Source organism: Sphaerodactylus townsendi, linkage group LG10 (genome assembly GCF_021028975.2).
Source record: "Sphaerodactylus townsendi isolate TG3544 linkage group LG10, MPM_Stown_v2.3, whole genome shotgun sequence".
Lineage (NCBI taxonomy): Eukaryota > Metazoa > Chordata > Lepidosauria > Squamata > Sphaerodactylidae > Sphaerodactylus > Sphaerodactylus townsendi.
This window is the reverse complement of record NC_059434.1, coordinates 21,617,765-21,643,759: the sequence shown is the minus strand read 5'-3', so window position 1 is coordinate 21,643,759 and position 25,995 is coordinate 21,617,765. Positions and strand designations below refer to the sequence as shown.

The following is a 25,995-nucleotide window of genomic DNA, read 5'->3' as shown; positions in this document are numbered from 1 at the left end:
TTTGCAAAACTTCTTCTTTTGAAATCAAATGTTACAGTTTTGGACTTTAGGAGTAGCTGTCCTTAGATGGGAGCGCTTAATTAGCATTGTAGTCACTATTCCCAGTTGGTGCAACCACATCTCGATCTCTTACCAGGTCTTGAGTCCCACTCAGAATGAAGTCCAAGATCACAACCCCTTTTGTTGGCTCTGTGAACATCTGTTCCAGTGCACAGTCATTTATGCTGTCTGAGAATCTCATTTCTACAGAATGACTTTAGCACATGTTTGCCCAGTCAATGTGAGGGTAGTTGAAGTCTCCCAGAATCATAACATTACCTGATTTAGACACCTCCCTTGTTTCCTTCTCCATCTCAAGACCAGCCTCAAGAATTTGATTAAGTGGGTGACAATATATTTTCGCTTCCAAGTAGTCCTGAGGGTCCTGAATTTTCATCTTTTATCACTTATGTTCATTCCCCTAATCTTTTCTAATTTATTTCATTCTATGTCCTATGAACATAAGAACATATGCCCCCTGGTTCTAGTATTGGTCCTCTTTGATATACGACTCCCTCCCTGTCTTACCTATAGAGCTTATACCCAGGGATGACTATATCTCATAGATTTACCTCATTCCATCATCTTTATATATCTGGAGGGGGATCATCTATTTTTCATGCTTCCCTGTTTACAGAACCAACCCATCTTACAGCCTGATATCCAATACAAGTTGGTCAAATGAAATGCCACATTAGGCGGTTGGGCAAGCTTGATTTAAAAGTAAAGGAATTCTTAAAAGCCAAAGCACTCTCAGGCCATTTCCGCATAGCCATGCTGCGAGGGTGCCGCGTCATTAAGCTTTCTTTACCGATCGCCACCCGGGACCATTCACACGGACGGTCCCAGAAGGGGTGGGAAGACCGGCGCAACCTCGCCAGAGGAATTGCTGCTGAGCATGCTTACCGTCCCTCCAATCTTCCAGCACATTGCTCAGGCCAGGGAACACGCCCCCCTGCCCTGCGCGGCAGCTCTGGAGTCGCAGGGCGGGGGGGGGGTGTCCCCTGGCCTGGGCAACAGGTCGGAAGGTTGGAGGAACGGTAAGGCGTTCGAGAAAGGGGGGAGATTGCGCCTTCCAGCCGCTGCCATTTGCGCAGCAGTGGTTGGAAACCGCTGTTTCCGAAAAACCTCACTTAGGGAGCGAGGTTCGGAAACAGTGGCTGGCCGTGCGAACCCCTCCCTGGGGACGCTGTTTTTAGCGCCCCTGGAACGCTGTATTCCACCTGTGTGGAAATAGCCTCAGAGTATTGCTCATCAGAGAGGGCTCCGAGTGCCACCTCTGGCACCTGTGCCATAGGTTCGCCATCACTGACCTATGATGTATTTCCCCCTCCAGCAACCTTTGTCTCCCTCAACCCTCATTCCCACATTCTGTTAGGTTCCTATTAGTATTACCCTAAGTGTTCATACAATCATCCCTTGGACTGTTTTGTCCTGAACTAGAGCTTCCCCAGCTTCTGTCAATTTCCACCTGGGATTAATTTAAAGCTGCTTTTTAATTTTATTTGCCAGCAATTTGAACCTTTCTCTTTTGTACAGGATCAGTTTGTTCCAGAAAGTTCCCCAGTGCCTAGCAAATCTAAATGCTTCCTCCTGGCATCAGTTTCTCATCCACATATTGAGGCCCCTGACTTGTGTCTGTCTACCTGGCCTTGCACATGGAACTTGAAGCAATTCTAAGAATTGGGGTGCTGTGTGGTTTCCGGGCTGTATGGCCATGTTCTAGCAGCATTCTCTCCTGACATTTTGCCTGCATCTGTGGCTGGCATCTTCAGAGGGATGCCAGCCACAGATGCAGGTGAAACGTCAGGAGAGAATGCTGCTAGAACACAGCCATACAGCCCGGAAACCGCACAGCACCCCAGTGATTTCGGCCATGAAAGCCTTCGACAATACATTAAATTCTAAGAATGCTATCTTTGAGGCCATGATCTTTAACCTTCTGCCTGGTAACCGAATTTTGTTTTCTCTACGACCACACAACTACATTTCCCAATGACATCAGTACCAATGTATGCCATGACTTCCCCCCGGCACTGGCTATCATCCTATCTAGACAGAGCTTGATTGTTCCACCAGGCCTATGACTGAGTCAGCAATGATTTCCAACTAGCTGATCTCCCAAATCCACCCTTCCCCTACCTTCCCTTCCCTTTGTTATGATTTAAAAGGGTATAGGGATGGGAGTGAGTGAGGGATTCTTGGATTATAAGTAAAACGGGACTACCCATTATTGAAAACAGCCAGATGTATTTGAGTGCACTTGGCAGAGGATCAGCCCACTCGACTAGGAGGTAAAAGGGGACCCATAAAATGGTCATGCCAACTTCATGGCGAGGCAGCTTGAACTCGTAGGAATATACAGAAGAGGGGACTGATTGTGCCATTTGTCTTTTATTGGTTCACAAAACTTAAATTAGTAGACAATGTCGGAATCACTGAACTATACACTGAAAATGTTTGTGGTTATTGTGTTTTGTTTAGTGACAACCACCGTAATTGAAACCGATGTCTATGTTAACAGCATTGGTCCCGTTGATCCAATTAATATGGTAAGTTAGGATTCCAGTACAACCTCCAGGTAAGATTTGTTTGGATTTATGTATGCTGATTTGAAGTGTGACATTGGCAATATCAAGCCGTAGCTTAATCTTACACTTAAACAATAGGTAGCTGAATCATCAAGTATTCTATTACAAAGTAGTCTGTTATCAAGAAAGATCTAACAAAATAGAGGAGTAAAAGATGAACGAAAATCTTGAAAGAAACCTACATTATTCAAACTAGCGCTTTCAATTTTTTATCCTCTTTACAATCTGGGGAGAACTGCTTGGCAGATCAAAACTAAACACCACTCAAACTGAATGTAATCCAGGAAGTACCTTTTAAAGCCAATTAAGTAACGTTAAGGTGCCTAATAATATTTTTATGCTGTTGATGCTATAGAGTGGGGGCAAGATACCTAGGAACAAAGGCTTAGTAAAGGAATGGGTTCTTGCCTTTCACTTCAGGATATCCAGGCAAGGTTCCATCACTGTTTCACCCAACTTTTGGTCACCTGTATGTTCTCCCCTATCTGGTCAGTAACTCTGCTAAAACTACACAGCATGGCTGAAGAGCCATAGGTTATAAGGTGGGCAAATGTTTGCACAGGATTCCAGACTAAGTCCCCAACACTTCCACTAAAAAGATTCTTTGGCAGAGGAGTCCTACTGAGAATTTTGAGAGCTGCTGCCATTCACAATAGAATATACAGGGCAAGGTGGACCAATTCGTACCCTTGGTAGTAGTGTTACCAACCTCAAGAGTGGAGCCTGAATTTATCCCAGGATTACAACTGATCTTGTTGAATTCCTTTAGAGCACTGTTTTCCAACCTTTTCAACATCACGGTACCCTTGACCTCACTCTTCATATCTCACAGTACCCCTGCCATCCTCCCCCCATCTTCCTCTCTCAGTTCCCCTGCTTGCCACCCCCACCTTCCCCTCCCAGGGTGAAGGAAAGCATGGGGGGTGAGGGTGGGTGGGAAGTGGCTGCTGACTTTGTGGCAGGCCCTGCCCCATGGGCCAGCTCGATATCCTTGCTGGTGGGAGACACTGCAAAAGTGAGGGGGGGCGGTAGCATTGCTGCGGTACCCCTGGGATATGCTCACGGCACTCCAGGGTACCACGGAACCCTGGTTGGGAATCACTGCTTTAGAGCATGGGAGGAGCTGAGGGCTGGCAGCACAAAGGCAGACTTTCTGTGGAGACCATTTTCCTTTGCACATTCCTCAGCAGTTCCATTTAAGCAAGAAAACTTCCTGGTCAATTAAATTAATAATTTCTCAGTGCTCTTGATCCTGTGATTACACAGACACTGCAGGAATGGGAACGGGGAATTCTATGAATGAGGAAGGATGCCCTTGATCTCATCTGATTCAGAGTTAGCTGCTTTTCCACCACAGAAGACCCAATTAGTGGACAGTGTGCATGTAAATCTCCCCAGAAAGGTCTATTTGCATTGCAAAGGAGTTAGCAATTGAAAAAATCAGTAAAATCTAAGCATGTTGTAAAAGTACAGAATTAATTTGAGCAAGGAGTTCTGTCAGTGGCTGATTATGCACAAGGTGTCTGCCATGTGATGGAGTGAATGTCCATAACAGCAAGATTTCTTTTATGGATGTATTTCTTCAAGTCCCACTTTCACTTTCCATTCTCTCCATGGCAAGCGAGATTTGCCAGTGAGCACAGCTTTGCCACAGACCTCTTCCTTCCACCCTTCCAGCCTGGCTAGCCCCATCCCTTCCACTCACTTACGCTGCTCTGCACACCTTTCCCCTTGCCCCCTCTCTGTTGTTGACCCCTTTCTGCTTCTTGTTCTGCTTGATTATTTTTATTGCCTGTGATCTCCCCCCTCATGTATATCTTTAGATCTTTTTCAGTTTTTAATTTCTCATATTGGTATATCAATATATTGATATCGTGATAATAATAACACTGGTCGATCCCTCCAAACACCTGATTTGTCTGTACATTGTCCCCTATTACTTCTCACTGATCAACAGACTGGGATGTCTCCAGCCCTCCTAGTTTTTTACACACAAGCAATCAGTGATTTGAGACCCCACATTGGGAGAGGGACGATCGGGAACCTGGGGAGCCTAGCAAAAGGCAGTTCAGGTAGTCCTTTTGTGGTTTGCCTGCCGCCATCACTCCCTGATTACTTCCCACCATAGAAGCCAATCAGCGATCGGACAAAGTGTGCAGATGCTGCATTGAAGATTTTTCTGTAATAGTTCACCTTTTTATATCAATATGTCAATCTATCAATATGAGAATTTAAAAATTAAATTGCATTTAAGACTTGAAGAATGCATGAGCACTAGAGAACCCGTGAAAACGACTGAAGATTGCAGAGATTGCTGTTCCCTGGACACAAGCCAAAAACCAGTTAGTGGACAATGCCTGCCCTGCTACAAACAGGGCAGTGGGTAATAACTGTAGTAATGCACTGCTGACCCAGCAGCACCGTGGTAGAACGTTGGCACACCAACGGACCTACGGCCTTCTGGTCGCACCGCACCCCCACTCCTCAACCCCGTATGAGTCACGGGTCATGAACTATCTGGCTCAGTCACCGGGCGTCCCAGACAAAGGGACAATGATCTGCCCCCAGGTGAGGATTAGGCCCAGACGCTTACGCTCCTCTCCGCACGTAGCAGCCAGGTGAGATCATGCATCACATGATGATCTCCAGGTCTCCCGGTCTCCTGCTCATCTCCCTACCCACCTCCTTTACACGCCCACAATGAAACCCTAATAAAAGGTGCCAGAGACCAGCACAGGGAGAGTTGTCAGGATCACGAAATCCCGCGCTTCCTGTTGCTGACGCTCTCCACCAGATGAAACCTCCTCCGCGTCTCGCCTATTCCTTAGCGACGACCCTGCGGGGATGACTACAAGCTGCTGCCGAAACCCGGGAATCCTCAACCTCCACCCTGCTCACCGTCGCCTGGGAAAGGCGCCGCGATACCGAAGCCCGCTGGATCGGCATCCAGGGACCACCGCTTCCGGTATCGCCTGTCCTCTGGATCGGCGCATCCAGAGACACGCTGCCCTAGGACACTCTCTCGTCCGACGGAACACCGGTGCGTATGGGAGCTTGCAAAAGCAGAGCTTATGACAAGCACGTTGACGAACTGAAAGCGTTAGCGAAATGCGGCAGGGTCCCCGTAAAGAGAAGGGAGCTGCGCAAATTGGTTGAGGAGATTGAAGCTCAGTGTCCATGGTACCCAGAGGGGACATTGAATCTTAAGGACTGGGAAAACATCGGGCGACTCTTCGGCACAGAGCCTCGCGCGCCGATGTCACTGCTACTGACGTGGAGACAATGTTATGTCGCCATCAGCCTGCAGACCTATGGCTCCCTTGCCGTAGGCCGCCCTCCTTCGATCTTTCACCTTCAATTTCAACCCCGGAATTTTCTATCCGCTAATTTGGACGCCTGTCCTCCTTCTGCCCCTTGCTCCTCCGCCCATTTCTAAATTCATTCCCGCGGCTCAGCCGCCCCTCCCCTTGCTCGGCCTTCATTTTCTCCGACCACTGCATTCCTCCGTCAGCGCCACGTAATGGCGCTGGTTTCAAAACTCTTAGGAGCTGTATTAGCCACGATCTGCAAAAGAAAAGAAACCCTGGACGCGGAAGGCGATTTTACGCCCGATATTCTCGCATTGTGCCCCGTCCATTTCACAGATAACCGAGGGGAGGATGGCATTGTTCGGCGGGTTGTCGAAAATACGCCCTTTAAGCTTATTAATATCCTCACTGAGCTCCGCCAAAGCAATGCGACGTAGGAATCACCAGCCCCTATGTGAGAGGCATGTTGGAAGCAGTCGCCAGGAACCACCTAATGGTTCCGGGAGGACCTGGAAAACCACCTTTCGCGATGCTTTTAAACCCATTGCACAGTATGTGTGATCTTGGGAAAGCCGAGTACCACCAGCAGTGCATAAGCAGAGGAGCAGCCTCTGGCGGCGCCTTACACCACCCGGCAAGCAGCTTTATGGCTGCTTGAAGCTTCGCTACAGCCCCAATGCACAAGTTAAGCCCTGCCGTGGTGGCCACCCTTACGGTCGCCTTCTGAATGCGCCTACAGAAGGCGTTTTGAAGAGATCCCCAATACCCGGACAGCCAACCCAAAGTTTTTCTAGCAATCTTGGCAGAAGCCCTCAAGAGCCCTATGCTGAGAGTTTGTGAATAACAGGCTCCAGGGAGGCCCGCCTCAAGAGGCAGGTTGACAACGAGGAGGCCCAGGGCGTAACTCCTTAAGGCCTTGCCAAGCGAGAGCGCCTCCGCTTTGGAGTTTGCCGCAAAGCGATCACAGGCCTAGGAAGGAACCCCGAGCTGGGCCGGACATGCTCAAAGCTTGCCAGGATATCGGGTCTTTAGGGCCCCATCAGAAGCCAGCCTTCTGAAGCCATGCACCCTCTCGGCTGCCATGAGGACAGCCCCGAGACGCAGTGTCTCAATTCGCGGCAAGCCAGTTGACATTTCTCCGAGGAATTGCTTAAGAGGCTGCCCGGCGGGGGGGCCTACAACTCTCTTGAGCCGGAGGAGGGGTCTCTCCCCAGAGGGCGAAGAGACCCCTCAGTGGAAGGAAGCCTTAAGACCGGGCGCTCCCTTAATGCCTCAGGCTGGGGAGGCCAGCGCTCGGGTATCTCCCCAGCCCGGAACCAAGATCCGCAGACTCCGACTCAAACCTCTTCCCCCCCGGAGCTCCCCATGAGATCTTCGCTGCCCCAGCTTCAGTATATAGTGATCCCATCCCCACGTGGGAGACCATTGGGCTGGTCTTGCCAGCTTTGCTCCCCCCCCCCTACGCGCCTATACTTCCTGCTCTGCCTAACCCCTTCTACTTCCAAAGTCACTCATGCCTCCGCCAGTGCCCTCTTAGAATGGCACGCGATTTCAAAAATCTCTGCAAGAGTCCACAGTCACTGAATTGCAAACAGAAAGAAAATGCTGATTTTGTGAAGAAGGACCAAGCCGCTTTGTGAGCCCTCCTTTCCAGGAATCGCCCCATAGTTTCAATCTACAGGTACAATGAGGCATGGAAAGGGGAAGATGCTCGCACAATGGGCCTTAAGCCAAAAGTCCTTCGCGTAGAAGAAGAAGCCCCTATGGGTCTCCCTCTCCTAGCTGTAAAGGTTCAAAACTAGATCTCATAGCCTCTGGAGCCTGTGCTGCAAAAGCCCTAAGCTTCCAAAAGCTCCCAGTGGCAGTAAAATCGTCAGTACCTTCTGGTAGAGTAGGAGCAAGATCTCAAATCAGAGTTGGGCAATCCTCCCTTCGTTACTTTATATATGTTGGCTCTGTATACCTATGTATGTTCTGTATGTCTTGCCCCCTTTCAAGAGACCCCTAAAGTTTTCCCCTCATAAGAGGGATTTTTCCATTGCTTCTAAGCTATGCTCTTGTGCTTCAATTAAAGTTTTTCTCCTTCTGATTATGTGTGCCAATGCCTTGAAAGGCTTCGCCCATTACAGCATCCGCCTTAAACGGGACACAGCTCGTGCGTGCTCCCTAGGATACCGATGGGACCTGCTTCAAGCCGCCATTGATTGTTTGTTGTTATTGCATCACCAGGGTTGTGAGAATGTACATAATATGTGTTGCTTTAATCTCTCTGATAATTCCCAGTTGATTCATATGAAAGTGCGTGAGTTGCAAGAAGTTGTATCCAATCTGAAATACGATGTATTGCCCCCATTGGTGGCTTCCAGCCCTCTGGAGCTGGCAATGTACTGGAGGATCAGTTGGAGATGCTATTGTGCAGCTCTGCATTGGTTTAATTGTATGCCTCGTTATCGGATCTTGTTTCGCTCAGTGTGTGTCTAATATTGCCTGTAACGTGTGTAAGAAGCCCCTGAATTTCCCTTACCCCGTTAAGAACCAAGTTCTAATGTTACACAAGCAGCTCGGTCAGCTTGACCAGACGGCGGAGGAGGAGGAGACAAAAGCGTCCCTTTAAATCACCCCTGTAGCATTTGAGTCCCCCTTCTAAAATGTAAAAAAGGAGGAGATGTAGTAATGCACTGCGCTGACCCAGCAGCACACCGTGGTAGAACGTTAAGGCACAATTCAAGCGGACCTGCTGACCTTCTGGTTACGCTACCCGCACCCCCACTCCTCAACCCTCAGATGAGTCACGGGTCATGAACTATCTGGCTCAATCACCTGAGCGTCTCCCGAACCGGGGATTTCAATGATCTGCCCCCAGGTGAGCATTAGGCCCAGACAGCTTACGCTCCTCTCCGCACGTAGCAGCCAGGTGAGATCATGCATCACATGATGATCTCCAGGTCTCCCGGTCTCCCGCTCATCTCCCTACCCACCTCCTTTACACGCCCACAATGAAACCCTAATAAAAGGTGCCAGAGACCAGCACAGGGAGAGTTGTCAGGATCACGAAATCCCGCGCTTCCTGTTGCTGACGCTCTCCACCAGATGAAACCTCCTCCGCGTCTCGCCTATTCCTTAGCGACGACCCTGCGGGGATGACTACAAATAACGATGAACATGCCTTGAAACAAAGGCTCCGTAGTAAATTCTCTTTGGGGTTGCAGGAAGCTTACCGTGCAAAATCGGCCTCTCTCTCTTTTTCACCTGCTTATCTACATGCAGGGAGCGTTTTGTAAATATTAATTGAGTATGTTTTCATATCCTGGGCTGCATAATTATTTATCAAGGTGGTTGTGGTAGTGTTCAGGGACTTATGTCAAGCAACTCATTGCACAGTTTACATTTTTGAAACATTCCCAACAGATGATAATTTCCAGATAAGAGTCTTGTTTGTTTAAATATTTTGATAATTTTGCATAACACTTTTGCCATAAGTGGAATGGTTAATGTGAAAAGATTTGTTACTTCAAACATTACCAGAAAATCATGGCTTAATTAAAATTTTGTCAACAGGGTTTTTACCCATTTTCTTTATTACCTTTTAGACTCAACACCCCATAGCTTTAAATCTGCTTTGCACACTTTCTTTTATACTTCCTCTTCCTGCCCCAAGTGCCCTTAGATTGTTCTACGCTCAACCCCACTTAATATATTTCCCCAGTCTACACAGTGCTACAGAATCACATTTAACCAAAGGTGGAATTCAGCTGGTTCTGACCGATTCTTAATTTTTGTTTAGTTCACCAAACCAGTTGTTAAATGGTGAATCCCACCAAGAGTCCCACCTAAAGACCGCCGTGCCTCCCTCGGCTCCACTCTTCTGCTTTTGAAATGTTAACCTTTTGCTCAGCTGCCACCCCCTCTGCCGCCCAGCTCCTCCCCCTGCCCCCCACTTCCTCTATTAAGGAAGAGGGGATCTATTGAAATAAACAATCCCCCCCAACCCACTGATGCCAGATAGGCTGCCTTAGGAAGTCTGTATCAGCCAAACCAAAAATCTGCCCGAGCCTTGCAGCCCTCGTAGATCTTCCTGTCCCTGGATCACAGCTCCTCTCCCAGCCTGGCCTCGTCCTGGTCTCCCCAACTTCCTATAGGTGGAGGAAGTGAATCTTAACTGTGGCATACTCAAAACTTCCTCAAAGTTTGCAAGCAACAGGCAGCTGCCAGCTTCTCCCATTCCACTCGAGACGCAACAAAGGTGCACTCACACACAGCCTGGGACAAGTTCCCTCCCCAAGAAAGAGTCATTCGAGTGGAGAAAGAAGTCAGCATCTCCTCCCCCCACCCCCAAAAGCTGCTTTGGCTGAGATTCAAACTTGGGCAGGAGGAGGAAAAGGACCCCATCTGGCGCAATTGCTGATCCGGCATACAGGGGCAGGTGAAGCCACTGGGGGGATTCGGGGCAGTCTGCAGACCCAGCAGCGCAGGACTACCTACTTTCGGGGGGCAGAGCTTGCAGGCTGGAGCAGCAGCAGGTGGCTGTGGGCCGGGCCCTGCCCCTCCAGTGCAGCAGAGCCACTCTTTTCCTGCTGCCAGAGCTGGGTTCCTTTGGCAGCGCCCACCCCACTGAGCACCAAGAGCTCAAGTGAGCACTGGTGACCTGCATGCAGCTCCACCATGTCGGGCATTGCAGCTGGCGCCGGGCTCTCTGGCTGTGGTGCTGCGCCATTGGGAGCGGGACAAGGTCGGTGGCTGCAACAAGGCAAGCGGGGTGGCGGTCTTCCAGGCATTCTGGCACACCAACCCTGCCCGCCACTGGGACACAGGGCTGGTGGGCGCGGTCGGCCGTGTGCGACTGCAAGGCTAGCTGTGGGGTGGTGTCCTCTTGCTGTAGGGTCCGCCGCGCCCCTCCAGCTCCTGTGCTATGCCTGGCTGCACAGGGTGCTGTGCCCACCCAAGGGCTTCCTCATCAGGGCTGCCGGTGAGTCAGAGGTGGTGGTGGTGTGCAAAGTCCCTAAATTCCGAGTCCTGCCCGTAACCTGCACATTTGGGGGCGGGGGGGGTTTTCAATCTTGGTTCCTGCCCTTTGACCCGCCGCACCCTTCCAGGAGGTCTGGTTTCCTTCCCTGTCAGTTGGCAATGGCAATGCTCAAAGGTGGGCACTGGGCAACACAACCCAGAACGTGGGCACCTCGTTCATCTTCCGTGTGAGGGTGCTTAATAGGATTCTGTGATTGGGCTCCTCCAAAGTTCTCCAGTTCTTTGGGAAAAGGGGCTAGTGCAGTAATAACTTCCCAATCTAATCAGTTTTGGCCTACAAAATTCAAAAGCCACCAATCCCCTGGGCCGCCTCCTAGGCCATCCACCACAGTGCCCTGCCCCTCCCCTGCCCGCTGCAGGCCAGCTTGCACGTGCGTGAGGCAGAAACAGCACCATCGTAGCTGTGCATGTTTTAAGTGTCTAGTGTGTGATGTGTGTGCACACCTCTTGTGAAAAAGCTGTGAAAAAGGCAAACTCTATGCTGGGGATAATTAGGAAAGGAGTTGATAATAAAACTGCAAGGATTGTCATGCCCTTATATAAAGCCGTGGTGCGACCGCACTTGGAGTACTGTTTTCAGTTCTGGTCGCCGCATCTCAAAAAGGATATCGAAGAGATAGAAAAAGTGCAGAGAAGGGCAACGAGGATGATTGAGGGACTAGAGCACCTTCCTTATGAGGAGAGGCTGCAGCGTTTGGGACTCTTTAGTTTGGAGAGGAGACGGCTGAGGGGGGATATGATTGAAGTCTATAAAATTATGCATGGGATAGAAAATGTTGACAGAGAGAAATATTTCTCTCTTTCTCACAATACTAGAACCAGGGGGCATTCATTGAAAAGGCTGGGGGGAAGAATTAGGACTAATAAAAGGAAACACTTCTTCACACAACGTGTGGTTGGTGTTTGGAATATGCTGCCACAGGAGGTGGTGATGGCCACTAACCTGGATAGCTTTAAAAGGGGCTTGGGTAGATTTATGGAGGAGAAGTCGATCTATGGCTACCAATCTTGATCCTCCTTGATCGGAGATTGCAAATGCCTTAGCAGACCAGGTGCTCAGGAGCAACAGCAGCAGAAGGCCATTGCTTTCACATCCTGCATGTGAGCTCCCAAAGGCACCTGATGGGCCACTGCGAGTAGCAGAGTGCTGGACTAGATGGACTCTGGTCTGATCCAGCTGGCTTGTTCTGATGTTCTTATGCTCTCTTCCCTCTTCTCCCCACCACAAGCAGTAGTGTCTTGCCTTCCTCCTCCTCCTCCTCCTCCTCCTCCTCCTCTTTCCTACACACACAACCAGAACCAGCATGGCCTTTGAAAGCCTGTTCTCCAAGCCCCCAAACCCAGTTCTTGACCAAAACATGCCCAACTCCTGACAGGCAACATGCAGGGGATGAAAGGTCAAGTAACGTTCTTCTCTCTCTGTCTCTCGACTTCTCAAAGGTGATGATTAACAGTGATAACTAAGAATGATGGTGCAATGTGGGGTGATGATGGAAGTAATAATGATGTGTGTTAAAAATGTGCCTGGTTTGGGGGTTTTTTTAAACAACAGAAAATGGAAAAATATTTATGTAGCATTGCATGGGTAAAGTCACCTGATGGGTGAGCATTTTTAGCTATGTTTGGGGGGGGGGTGATCTCTTAGAGGGGCATTTGGCATGCATTTTTACATCTTATTTTTTTACAAATCCATCTTATCACAAAATGCACTTTCCTTTGGGCGTCAGTGTTACATCACTGTTGTTCTTATCCTCCCTGACCCCACTCCCATTTGAAATCACAACAAATATGCTTTCCCCTTTGTATACATAGAGCTGCTTGTGATTTTTACACCTTACACATTTAACTGAATCTTTTTTGTGCAGGTGAGGTTCACTCTGATATGATCTTCTCCACTTGTACATCTCATTGAGCTAACAAACCAGAGTCATTTTTTCCTCTCTGGGCGGAGGTCCTGTGTCTTCTCTTTCCTGAAGATAGTTGTTTTAATGCAGATTTTCTTAAGTGTTATTTTAAGCACCTCTAAAATTATTTACCTGTCAATAACATGCATGCAAATGTTAAATTATTTGAATCCCACCCCTGAAACCAGTTGTTAAATTATTTGAATTCCATCACTGCATTTAACCCAGGGGAGACTAGAAGAACATTGTGTAGCAACTACAGAGGCAGTGAGAACAGTGTGTAAAGTTCGGGAGGAGTTGACAAAGTGGGCTCACTATCCTGTGAAACGCTGTTGAGGACTGGCATGAGTGTATTCTCCTGTCCCTGTTTTTCAAGCCAGACACTATTATACCACAGTTTGAATGAACTGGTTATAGCTAGGTTTGTTAGCAGATATGCTATTGCTTTTTTCACTCAGGCCCCTTCCGCACATGCAAAATAATGCACTTTCAATCCACTTTCACAATTGTTTGCAAGTGGATGTTGCTATTCCGCACAGTGAAATCCAGCTGCAAAGTGCATTGAAAGTGGATTGAAAGTGCATTATTCTGCATGTGCGGAAGGGGCCTCAGATAGACTTCTTCCTTTATATAGCATACCTAGGAATGATGCCTTTTCGATTGTAACTGGTGAGTCTGTTACAATGTATATCACATACTGTTGCATCTATATTTTCAGTGTGTTTTACACTAGAGTAAAATTTGCCTGTTGGTTTACATTTCCTTGGGATTCATGGTTGTTTAATGTATAGGGCAGAAACTCTCCCATGGTGGAAGAGGTAACTAGATCTGGGATGAGAGCTGTCACCTCAACAGGTTTGGGCAGCTTGGTCAAAAACAGGTGCAAGATGAGGGTTGATTGATATTTGCCAAGCATCTCGTGGGCCCCTCTTATATCTTCCATTCCAGTTTCTTTACAGCAGCCGCTGCCTTTTTCTTTTGTACTCCAGGTGCCTGGATCACGGCAGGGGTCTGTTGCCAATTCTACAGCTTTGCCTTGGATGCTTTTCAAAATCTTTGATGTTACACGCAGTGTAGCAGCTGGTGAAAATAATGAAATACCTGGATTTCTGCAGACGTTCTTTTTATGTTCGATTTTTATTTTGTGCCCGTGGCCTCAAGTATGTCTCGTGGCATCTGAAAAACTTATTTCTAAAGGAGGACATTCTGCTTTACTTTTATCACCCTCTTGATTGAAAGCTCCCCTAATGGGGGGTCCAAAAGCAGATAACATCAAATTCCTTTCCTCTCCTGTGTATTTCATCCTCAGCAGGGAACTTGTATGGAGGTAGTAGATTTAGATTTGAAAAGAGCTGGACCTCTGTGAGGTAGATTAGACTGAGAGATTGACTGACCCAGTGAGTTTCCTTGACAGACTTAGAATTCAAACATGGATCCCCCAGGAGTCTTTAACTCTAACTCCCAATCAGCTATTTCAGTTATCACTTGCTACTGTGGGCAAGATTACTTCTCTGCCTATTCCTCTTCTCATCCACCTGTCTTTTCTCTATATTCTCCTTTTACGCATCACCAAATTCAAGCATAATTATTGGGCATATTTATGAAATCTTCCTCTTGACAAATTTCTATCTATGTTTTGGGATTCTGTATTACTAGAAATACTGAACTCATTATGCCAGTATCTGAAGATTGTCTGTAATTTTTTTAAAAAAATAACTTTTATCAAAGTTTATATCTTAACATTATAGGAAAAGCAAGTATAGTAGGTATCTCAATTAATTTACACTTTTTCACCCAGACTATCCTTGCTGCTGTAATCAAATACCTAAATATTTCTCCATATATTTTTTTTCTTTGACCAGAAAACCCCAAATATAAGACTTTGGGTTCAATGATAATGTATCTTTAACAATTCTTGACGTCTCATTTTGAATATTCTGCCCAAATTTCACTGGTTTGCATGTTCACCACAAATGATCTATTGTCCCTTTCTCCTCCCCACACTTCCAATACCAACCTGAGATACCTTTCGCATGTGCAGAACATTCAATGAATCTAATGTGTTAATTGTAGTTTCATTCATAGACTGCTGTTGCACTAGAAGAAGTGCTTGCCACACTGATATTGTTTGTGCAAGTGTTGATGCTCCCTCACTGGACAGTCCATGAAAGAATTCATGGAGAAATAACCATTAGCCCAGGGGTAGGGAACCTGCAGCTCGAGAGCCGCATGCGGCTCTTCTGCCCTTGCACTGCAGCTCCACGAGCCAAGCCGCCGGCCCCATCCTTGCCCGCCCTGCAGGCAGCAGGGCGGGCGCACCAACTGCTTGCGGTCGGATGGGCCGCGCCACGGGCTTCCCCTCTTGCCCGCCCTGTTGGAGCAGGGTGGGTGCTTTCCTGGCTGCCGGCGAGGCCGAGCCACCGGCTTCATCCTTGCCCGCCCTACAGGCAGCAGGGCAGGCGCATCCATGCACTTCTCAGAATGAGCGGAGTAAAAGGTAAAAAAAACCCCCAATATATATAGTGTTATCCTTATTTTAAATGTCAAAAATGATTTGCGGCTCCAAGTGTTTTCTTTTCCGGTGGAAAACGGGTCCAAATGGCTCTTTGAGTGTTAAAGATTCCCTACCCCTGCATTAGCCTGTATCTCCAGAAAACAAAAACACACCATAGGGCCCAGGCCAAATTTACTATTGTAACACTTATACTTGCAGATGGCATAAACAAGCCGTGGATACTTCTCCCTGTTCCCGCTTTGAATTCCCTCACTTGTTGCCTGTGTGTTATAGTCAGTGGTGGGATCCAAAAATTTTAGTAACAGGTTCCCATGGTGGTGGGATTCAAACTGTGGCGTAGCACCAATGGGGCTGGGCGGGGCATTCCGGGGGGGTTGCCGGGCATTCCGGGGGCGGGGCTGTGGCAAGGACGCAGCCGCTGCGCCGGTCCTTGGGCGGGAAACGGATGCACGCAGGCGCAGGCTGCCACACACGCTGGTGCACCTCCTGCTAGACTGCTTCAAGTTCTGTGCGCTACTGCTGAGAGGAGGGGTGTAACTAAGGCAAAAATCATGTGGCAAAATCACCAATTAGTAACCCCCTCTTGGCACACACAAATACTTAGTAACCTACTCTTGGGAACCTGTGAGAACCTGCTGGATCCCACCTCTGGTTATAGTCAATTCATGTAGCATACTTTACATGCTGGCATCAATGACTGTTGGTCAGTAGCATGAGAATCAGCTGTCTTTAGTGGAACCCCTAAGATTGGTTCATGGGCTGAGCTTCCATTTGCACATTCTATGAGCATACCGATCTCTTGGAATACAAGTTCGGCTAAGGCTCTTGCATAGTTTCAAAAATAAAGTTCCTCTTGTGCAATGGCAGAAGCACAAGTGGATTGCTGTGGGTGGGACTTAAGTAGAAGGAATGCAGAAGGTCCCAAGTGCATCTCCCATTTAGAAGGTCCCATTTAGAAGACCAGGTGAGGTGAAAGACCTTTGCCTGAGACCCTCGACAGCCACTCCCAGTCTGTGTAGACAATATTGACCTTGGTGGACCGAGACCTGATTCTGTATAAGGCACCTTCGTGTGTGTGTGTTTGTACAAGCGAAATAATACCACACATCCAAGTTCTGGTTTCCTTGAGTGGATGCTTTGCCTACTACATGACAAATAAATCCAGGTGCCAATGAAGTTAACCAGTAGAGTAACATATAGACTTTTGCTGGTCACATCGGCCCCTTCATGAACTTCCGCCATTGAGGAATGTCCATTAATCACTTATAACACCAGATTTTGGAGAAAACATTTTGTTCAAAAGAAATCTTGTTAAGCGAGGTTCATATGTACTACATGAATAAATTTGACAAAAACGTAGAATGTCCTTATCCTGTGGCAGTGGTACAACTGAAGGTCATTGTAATTTACGTCTAATGAGGTCTGCATATGATAATCACAACATGAGGTACTTGTAGATTCCAGTTATTTATCACTTCCTAAATGAGACATCTCTTTACAGAATTAACCCTAAATTGAACCTGTCATAAAATTGTTTGTTCGCTGTTAACAACCTGTAAGCTTTAGGATAAGCAGGGGCGGGGCAGGGGCTTGTGGGAAGTTTCCTTTGGTGGTAAGCCCTTTTAAGAACATAAGAACATAAGAACTAGCCTGCTGGATCAGACCAGAGTCCATCTAGTCCAGCATTCTGCTACTCGCAGTGGCCCACCAGGTGCCTTTGGGAGCTCACATGCAGGATGTGAAAGCAATGGCCTTCTGCTGCTGCTGCTCCTCCTGAGCACCTGGTCTGTTAAGGCATTTGCAATCTCAGATCAAGGAGGATCAAGATTGGTAGCCATAGATTGACTTCTCCTCCATAAATCTGTCCAAGCCCTTTTTAAAGCTATCCAGGTTAGTGGCCATCACCACCTCCTGTGGCAGCATATTCCAAACACCAATCACACGTTGCGTGAAGAAGTGTTTCCTTTTATTAGTCCTAATTCTTCCCCCCAGCATTTTCAATGAATGCCCCCTGGTTCTAGTATTGTGAGAAAGAGAGAAAAAATTCTCTCTGTCAACATTTTCTACCCCATGCATAATTTTGTAGACTTCAATCATATCCCCCCCCCAGACGTCTCCTCTCCAAACTAAAGAGTCCCAGACGCTGCAGCCTCTCCTCATAAGGAAGGTGCTCCAATCCTTCAATCATCCTTGTTGCCCTTCTCTGCACTTTTTCTATTTCTTCGATATCCTTTTTGAGATGTGGCGACCAGAACCTAGATAGAAGAAGCAGATAATGCAGGAAAAGAATTCTCTCAACTTGCCTTCATGTGTCTTGTGTTCAGTTCAACATGGAACGTTCTATGCCATTAGAGTATTAGATTTCTTGTTAGTATTGAAGCTGATCCAGAATGCAACAGTTCGGGTCCTAAGTGGAACCTCATGGTGGACATACGTACAGTCTGGGCTCCGCCAGCTGCACTGCCTCCAGCTGGGGTACCAAATCAAGATTAAGGTATTGTTGAAGGCTTTCACAGCTGGAATCACATAGGGGTGCTGTGTGGTTTCCGGGCTGTATGGCTGTGTTCTAGTAGCATTTTCTCCTGACATTTCATCTGGATCTGTGGCTGCCATCTTCAGAGGATCTGATGATAGTAAAACAAGTGGAGTATATATACCTGTGGAATATCCAGGGTGAGAGAAAGAGCCATTTGCCTGTTAGCAAGTGTAAAGAGTGCAATTAGCAAGCTTGATTTACATGGGTTGGGTGGGATCCACCCATTTAGCATGTGAGTAACCATGAAGATAGCATAATTGATTAGTGAGGGCATCTGCATTGTAGTAGCCTGGCCTTTTGATCCCTTTGATTGCTTACTGCTTGGAGACATCCTTTGGCTGGGTGGTGTTCATTAGTCACTGTCTTGATTCAGTGACTAATGAACAATCAAAGGGACCAAAAGGCCAGGCTACTACAATGCAGACGCTATCCAGATCAGGGCTTGAAAAGTATAGCATGGATCTGTTCTAGCATAGGATGTCTCCTTATTTTTACTAATACAGTGTCCCCAAAGGCTTTCATAGTGTGAAAATTTCTGGAAGTCACAGTTTCTTTGGCCTTGTGTATAGATACACATTCTGCTGCTCTACAGGGTGTGAGGGCTGGCCCATCCACTATCAAGATCCCTATTGTGGTTAGGTAACATCTGTGGACTTTCCTAAGTGTATCTACCATCTTTCTATCAAAACAACATTGTTCTAATGCTGCAATCCACAGGCTGGGGAAGGGCATAAAAGGCCTGCTGAGATGGCATGACCCTACCACCAGTATCACTGCCTGTCTAGATAGTGCAAGTGGCACCTATGCCATCTGGACATGGCCCACCCACCCTACCAAAGGGAGGGAGGGGAGGGAGGGAGGGAGGGAGGGGGAGGAGTGGCATGCAAGGGAAGGGGAGGGAGGGGTGGCATGCACGGGAGGGAAGGGAGGGGACCGGCATCTGGACATAGCCCACCCACCCTAGTGGAGGAAGAGAGAGGGGAGGGAGAGGGAGGTGTGGCATGCAAGGGAAGGGGAGTGAGGGAGGTGAGTGAGTGAGGGGTGGCAAGCAAGAGTGGGGAGGGAGGGGGCCCAGTATCTGGATGTGGCCCACCCACTCTAGCAAAGGGGAAGGAGAGGAGGGGAAAGAGGGGTGGCATGCAGGGGGAGTGAGTGAGTGAATGAGTGATGGGTGACATGGAAGGGAGAGGAGGGAGGGGGTCTGTCATCTGGACATGGCCCACCCACCCTAGCAGAGGGGAGGTGGGGAGAGGAGGGAAGGGTGGGGTGGGGTGGGATGGGATGGGGTAGGGTGGGGTGGCATGCAAGGGAAGGGGAATGAGGGAGGGGAGGGGAGGGGAGGGAGGGTGGGAAGGCATGCAAGGGATGGGAGGGAGGGGGAGGGATTTTTTATTTTCACCACAAGACTCCAAGCTCAGCATATTGTTTTTCTCCATATGAGTACTAGTTGGATGATTCTTTTAGAGGGACTGAAATAAAGGGGGCAGTTGAGGACATCAGAACACTGAACTAAGACTGGTAGTCCCTGCCATAGGTAATCCCAACTATTGAAAACATTCCTAACCACATTGCCTTGACTTCTGCATGCATGGACACTTTCTGAATTCATTTGTTTAACCCGTTCCTGTGCTGCCTTTCCACCCAAATATACCATATTTTGTACAGCTAAAGCTGCACATTTTATATAATTTTTTCAGCAGCCATTAGATATCAATGGTCATAAGCAAATATGAGATTAAATCAGACCAAGATCAAAGCAGCTTCTAAAGACCCAGTACAGTAAGACAGCTTTCAAAATAAGTTCAATAACTGCCAAAAGATCAAAATCCTCTTCTTCGATAACAATATACAATATTTAAGACTATGGTACAAAATCTGCTTGTTTGTTAATAATATGAAATATTTTTAACCTATTGTAGCAATAGTTATATAAAAGAGAACTTTTCTGTTCCTAGTAGAAGCAATAATTTCTTTTAAGGCCTTTTTAGCACAATTTGTTTGGGCTTGATGATCATAGGCAAACAGAATCCCAGTTGTCTTCTCTGTTTCAAAGAATCTTCTTCAGTGCCTTGATCTTCAAAAATGTCACAAACTCGCAGTGAACAATTCACAACGTTTTATACCAGACTGCATTAAAAAAAAACTTACCCCAAGAGCTTGCATGTTTAAAGAGACCAAAAATCAGCCCTCCTATTTAATTAATTGTTGAGGAAACGTTTCCCGTTTGATTTTCTAGCCTCCACGCCTTTTTGTTTTCAGTATTTCTGTACGTTTCACATGTTGCCCTTCATTTTGGTAGACTTATTTCCACCAAAATCAGCCTCGCCAGTGAACATCAAAGCAGCAAACATCTCAACATTAAAATAGCAAGACATTAAAACAGCACATGTGCATATAATAATATAATCCAAGAAAACATATGAACACACAAACATATATAGCAACACAGCCAGGGAGGAGAGCCAATAACGGTTAGTGTGGGTATGCGAAACAAAACAAAAAAAAAGTCTTCAGCCACTAGTGGAAGATGGTGATAGAGGAAGGCAGACAGCTCTCCCTGGGGAGGAAGTTCTAAAGCTTTGGCACCAAAACCAAAAAGGCCCTTTCTAGGGTTGCCACCCATTTAGCCTCAGATGGCAGAGGCACCTGAAGCAGGGCCTCTGGGGATTATCAGAGTGTATGGGTGGATTTATATGGGATTAGGGTTTCCTTCCAGTATGCCGGCCCCAAGATGTGCAGTGCTTTAAAGGTCAATACTGTCACCTTGAATTAAGCCTGGAAACAAATTGAGAGCCAGTGTAGATGGAACAAGACTGGACTGATTTGGGCCCATTCCACACGTGCAGAATAATGCACTTTCAAACTGCTTTCAGTGCTCTTTGAAGCTGTGCAGAATAGGAAAATCCACTTGCAAACAGTTGTGAAAGTGGTTTGAAAACGCATTATTTTGCGTGTGCAGAAGGGGCCATAGTCTCTTTGGCCTACTCCAGTGAACATTCTGGTTGCAGCATTCTGTACCAAGTGTAGCTTCCAGACAGTCTTCAAGGATAGCCCTACATAGAGCATACTGCAGCAATCTAATCTAGATGTTAACAGGGTATGCACCACTGTGGCAAGATCTTTTCTGCTCAGGAAGGGCCACAGTTTGCTCATTGGCTGAAGCTTGTGAAAGGCTTCTCTGGCCGCTACTACCAACTGTATATCCAACAAGAGATCTATGTCTAGCAGCATCCCCAAACTATAAACCTGTTCCTTTAGGGGAGTGCAACCCCACCCAGGACAAGAGATATCCCAATTCCTGGGTTAAGCCTTTTTTCCTACCAGTGGCAGCTATGTTTTGTAAGGGTGACGTTTTAGTTTTAGGCATCTTACAGCCCAAAACTGCCTTTATGGGCCTGTTCATAGTTTCTTCAGCCACCTCCTCCCACCCCCCCATCCAGCCCCCCAATCTGCTGGAAATGTAAGATATTGGCCCTTTCCGCACAAAAGTTTTAAAACATTTGAAGGCAGGAAATAAAATGTTCCCTCCATGGAGTTCTACGTTGTTTCCTCCCACCCTTACGTCCCAAAAATGTTTTATTTCTATCCTCAAAATGCTGTAAATAAACCCCTTTTAAAAATTATTCTCTGGTTGAAATGTTTTCACAATGTCTTCAGTTGCTGTGTGATCTATTTACTACATTTCCCATGCCTCTGTGCCATCCCCAAACTTTCTCCCCGGGGCCATTTTCTGAGCTCACTCTGTTCCTCCCCTGTTTATTTTGATCATTCCTGTGTAGTTTTTTCAGGGGAGGGGTGGACTCTTTGAAGCATTTAATATATGAGCTGTGAGAATTGCAGCGCAATGCTTTGAAACGTTGAAGCATTAATTCATGTGTTACTCAGGAGTAAGCTTGGTGGTAGTCAGTGGCTTTGCTTTGAAGCAACCATGCAACTCTTCCAACGGGTGAATCACAACCCTAGGAGGCTTTACTCAGAAGCAAGCCTCATTGCCAGCAACTGAACTTACTCCCAAGTAAAGGATCACACTTTAGTTCTTCGCATGAAAATCAGTGGAGTTTAACATCGTTTAACTGGGTTACCTACACTGCTCCACAAAAACTAGGTCTTAGGTTTAATGCTAATAATTGAGCCCAGTGACCCAGGCCAGCCTAGATGTGTGTGGCGCACTCTGTTTGCACGTGCCCACAGAGAGGGCTTTGAGTGCCACCTCTGGCACCCCTGCCATAGGTTCGCCATCACTGCACTAAGAGTATGAAGAGATGTTGGGAAGAGGTTTCCACCCTATATCTAATTTTGTATCTCTCCCTCTTTCCAACGTTGATAGACGAGCCCAGAGAACAGGAGCAGGTTTAGACAGGGGTTCTTCTTCACACCTGTGGAAACTCCCCCTATTTCAGAATAAAATTAGAAAACAAAATAGGGAGGAAAGTCAAATTCCTGCCCCCCCCCAAAAAAAATTAAGAAGGTGAGTTAAACCACCTCCTCAAAACTAAAAATATGGAGGAGAGTTAAATCACCTCCCATTGTCTGCAGTACAGGAATGTCCCTATGAGCCAGATGTAGGTTTAGGAGGAAGTTGGAGCCGCCACCATTGCCAGCTGAGAGACTGGTCAGGTTGGCAGAGAGAGGAGCTGTAGCAACCACAGATACTGGCAAAAAGGCAAGGAGAAACAGGAGGACTCCTATACCAGCCAGTGCACAGTCAGCAATACAGACGGGAGCTGAAGCCTCTGCTGCTGGCACTGCAGCTGGTAAATGGGAAGAAGCACGGACTGTCTCTGAAAAAGAAAGTTGGCAGCTACTGCAGTTCTTTAAGCATGAACAGCCCCATGTAGGGGGTGTTTGTTAAATGGGCATGTGTTAAGTGCTATCAAGTCACTTCCGACCTATGGCAACTCTATGAATTAATTATCTCCAAAATATCCTTCCATTGCCAGCCTTGCTCAGGTCTTGAAAACTGGGCTATAGCTTCATTTATGGAGCCAATTCATCTCATGCTGGGTCTTCCCCTTTTCCTGCTGCCTTCAACTTTTCCTACCATTATTGCCTTTTGCCAGTTCTCATCTTCTGATTATGTGACCAAAGTATGACCATCTCAGTTAAGTCATTTAAGCTTCTCAGGAGAATTCAGGCTTGATTTGATCTAGAACCCGCTGATTTGTGTTTTGGTTGCCCATTGTATCCATAAAACTCTCCTCCAACACCACATTTCTAACGAATCACCTTTCTTCTGTCATTGTCCAATATTCACACCCGTACATATAGTACATGTTAATAATTTAAGAAGGAGCCGCGTGGCGTAGTGGTTAAGTGTTTGCACTGCCACTCACACGGTCAGGAGTTCGAGCCCCCTGTGAGTCAGATATCCTGGCAGCTGGCTCATGGTCAACTCAGCCATCCATCCATTCCTTGGTCGGTAAATGAATACCTACCACATAGCTAGGGGGTAAAGAATAGCTGGGAAAAGCAATGGCAAACTACCCCACAAAAACGGCTTAGCCTATGAAATCACTGCTTGCAGTGGTACCCCAGGGTCGAATACAACTGAAGGGGAAACTTTGCCTTTAATAATTTAAGATGGATAGGATCAGAGCATGAGTAACGCTCACCAGATCTTATTTTTTTAAGTAAATGCTATAGCTAAAGTGCTTCAACTAAAGTTTGTTAAATGCTCAATGGATAACATGGTATGTCAGCATGATAATGCTAGCAGTTTTTTCATTCCCTTTCCTAGTAATCCCCAGCATGAACTTTTTCCTTTTAACCACCACTGCACATTCGCTTGACATTTTCATTGAGCTATTCATCACAACCATAATTCTGCTGAGCTTTATGAACTATGTAAAATCATCACCCAAGCTGGTTAATTATTAGTCTCACTAGTTTAGTTACCATCTTTTTTTGTAAGTCAGGAGCTCCAGTGCTCCTGAATTTACCAGAAGGCTGGGGGAGGGACGTGGACAGGTAAATTTTGATAGTCGGTACTGTTCTCTGCCCTTGTTTGTTCAGCGCCAAGCAGGCCAAGAGGCAGTGGTGGGATTCAGCAGGTTTGCACCACTTCGGCAGAACCGATTGTTAAAATGGTGCTTGTAAACAACCAGTTGTTAAATTATTTGAATCTCACCACCGGAACTGGTTGTTAAATTATTTGAATCCCACCACTGCCAAGAGGGTTCATATTGTCCCAATATGTTTCATTTTGTACTTTGCCATCTCAACAACCAAATTTCAATATGATGAATTGAATCCAGCCAGATTTTTTTGCTCATTCTCTGCCAGTTCCATTCCTTATTCCATTTCTTATACCCTGTATCACACAGATGCTCATCTCCAGCAATGCCTTTTCTGTAGGAAAACTTCCTTCCTGTTCGCCAGTAGGAAAATTGCTTAAATCTAATTGTATATGGGATGTCCTTTGCAATTTTCTTGCCCATTAATGTGAAGCATAGATCTTCATGTTTATCTATGGTCTCGCTGCCTGTTTCATACATAACATTGGGAATATTATTGATCTAACAAAAATCATTGTTAATGCTTCTGCAAAGAAGTATTTCTCTGATCTTTCCCTTTGATCATATAACTTTGAACTGAAGATATAAAAATAATGTTAGCCTACCCATCCAATTCTGTCTGTAGTTGCATGAATTTCTCGGACCCCTATTAATATTGTTCTAGCCGAATTCTGTCACCAACCATAATCATTACTCTCCTTCCTACTTTGCCTGCAATTTCTGGTCTTCCACTAACTTACCTAAATATTGTTATTATGTCAGCTGCTTTCCAGTTCTGGAAAGGGAAAAAAACTATTTTAAAGGCAAGTTGCAATTTTTGTTGGAACATCAGCTTCAGCCACACAAGTTTTTGAAGAATATGACATCCAGTTCTAGTGGCTTATGAGTTTCTGACTTGTCAGTTGGCTCTAGAACTCTCTATCACCTACTGTTATGTATTTTCATGGGATTGGACCCTACAAATGGTGTTTACTTTGTGCTCTTAAAAGCACACTTCCCCCACCTTCACTGCTCTACCACCCATGAGGCATAGTTAGAGTTGCCAACTCTGGGTTAGGAAATTATTGGAAATTTGTAGGTATAGTCTGGAGAGGGCAAAGTTTGGGCAGGAAAGGAACCCCAACCTCCAAAGCAGCCATTTCTTCCAGGAGAACGGATTTCAGTAATCGGGAGATCATAATTCTGGGAGACCTCCAGTCAGTCAGTCAGTCAGTCAATCAATATTTTATTTCGGTCAAAGACCAGAAAATATCAGATATAAAATATAAAATCCAGATAGTACATTTCCAGACCAGATACAAAATAAAATTGAGGTAACCAGTTTCCAAAGACTGTTTGTCCAAACCATAGTATAAGTTCAAGTTAAAAACTGGAATAAAATTTGAATAAAAGATAAAATCATTAATCCAAAGTCCCTATTTTTATTTCCCTACTTGTCCACGCCTTTTAACCACATAAGCGCTGAATTTTGCCACCTCTCTGGTTATATTCGGATTGGCATCTTCTAATAGTCTTTCCATGGCACAATCCTCAGGGCCAAGAAAAATTGATGTTGGAAGAGAGTCAAACAGTTTTGCCCCCATTTCTTTGTGAGTGGGGCATCGTAAAAAATATGTGTCAGGGTCTCTATTTCCCCCATATCACATGGACAAAGCCTGTCGATATATGGACTTTTTTAATATCTGCCCTCAAGCATTGCTGAGGGAAGAGCATCACATCTAGTGAGTGTGAAAGCCCTCCTAAGTGACTGGCTGTCCAAGTTATATAGATAGGGGGAAGGGCCCAAAGTGTATTTAATGGGTGGTTTGAGATTAAATTTGGGGAATAGACCTCTAGTCCCTTCCTAGAGATTGGCCACTCTAGATGCAGCGGAGGACGCCATAAGGAAGAGGAATTGGGTGAAAGCATCCTCACCTACCTTTTCTACTGGGAAACCAGAGGAAGCATGTTTTCTGTTGGAGCCAGAAGGAGGTGAGTTGATTTTGTACAAATATCACTCCTTACCATCTTCCATGTATTGAGGGTTCCCATGATCTCCAGAACTGAGATTCATGTGCCATCAG

General features: G+C 46.4%; 1 protein-coding gene across 3 annotated transcripts in view; it reads left to right on the top strand.

Annotated features, from left to right (window-relative positions):
- GABRG1 (gamma-aminobutyric acid type A receptor subunit gamma1) overlaps positions 1-25,995 on the top strand; it is a 130,375-nt gene that overhangs the window by 62,151 nt on the left and 42,229 nt on the right. For all 3 annotated transcript variants that reach the window (XM_048509621.1, XM_048509622.1, XM_048509620.1), the window contains exon 3: positions 2,524-2,591. In XM_048509621.1, coding sequence (XP_048365578.1) covers positions 2,524-2,591 — 68 coding nt within the window. The remainder of the gene's footprint in view (positions 1-2,523; positions 2,592-25,995) is intronic.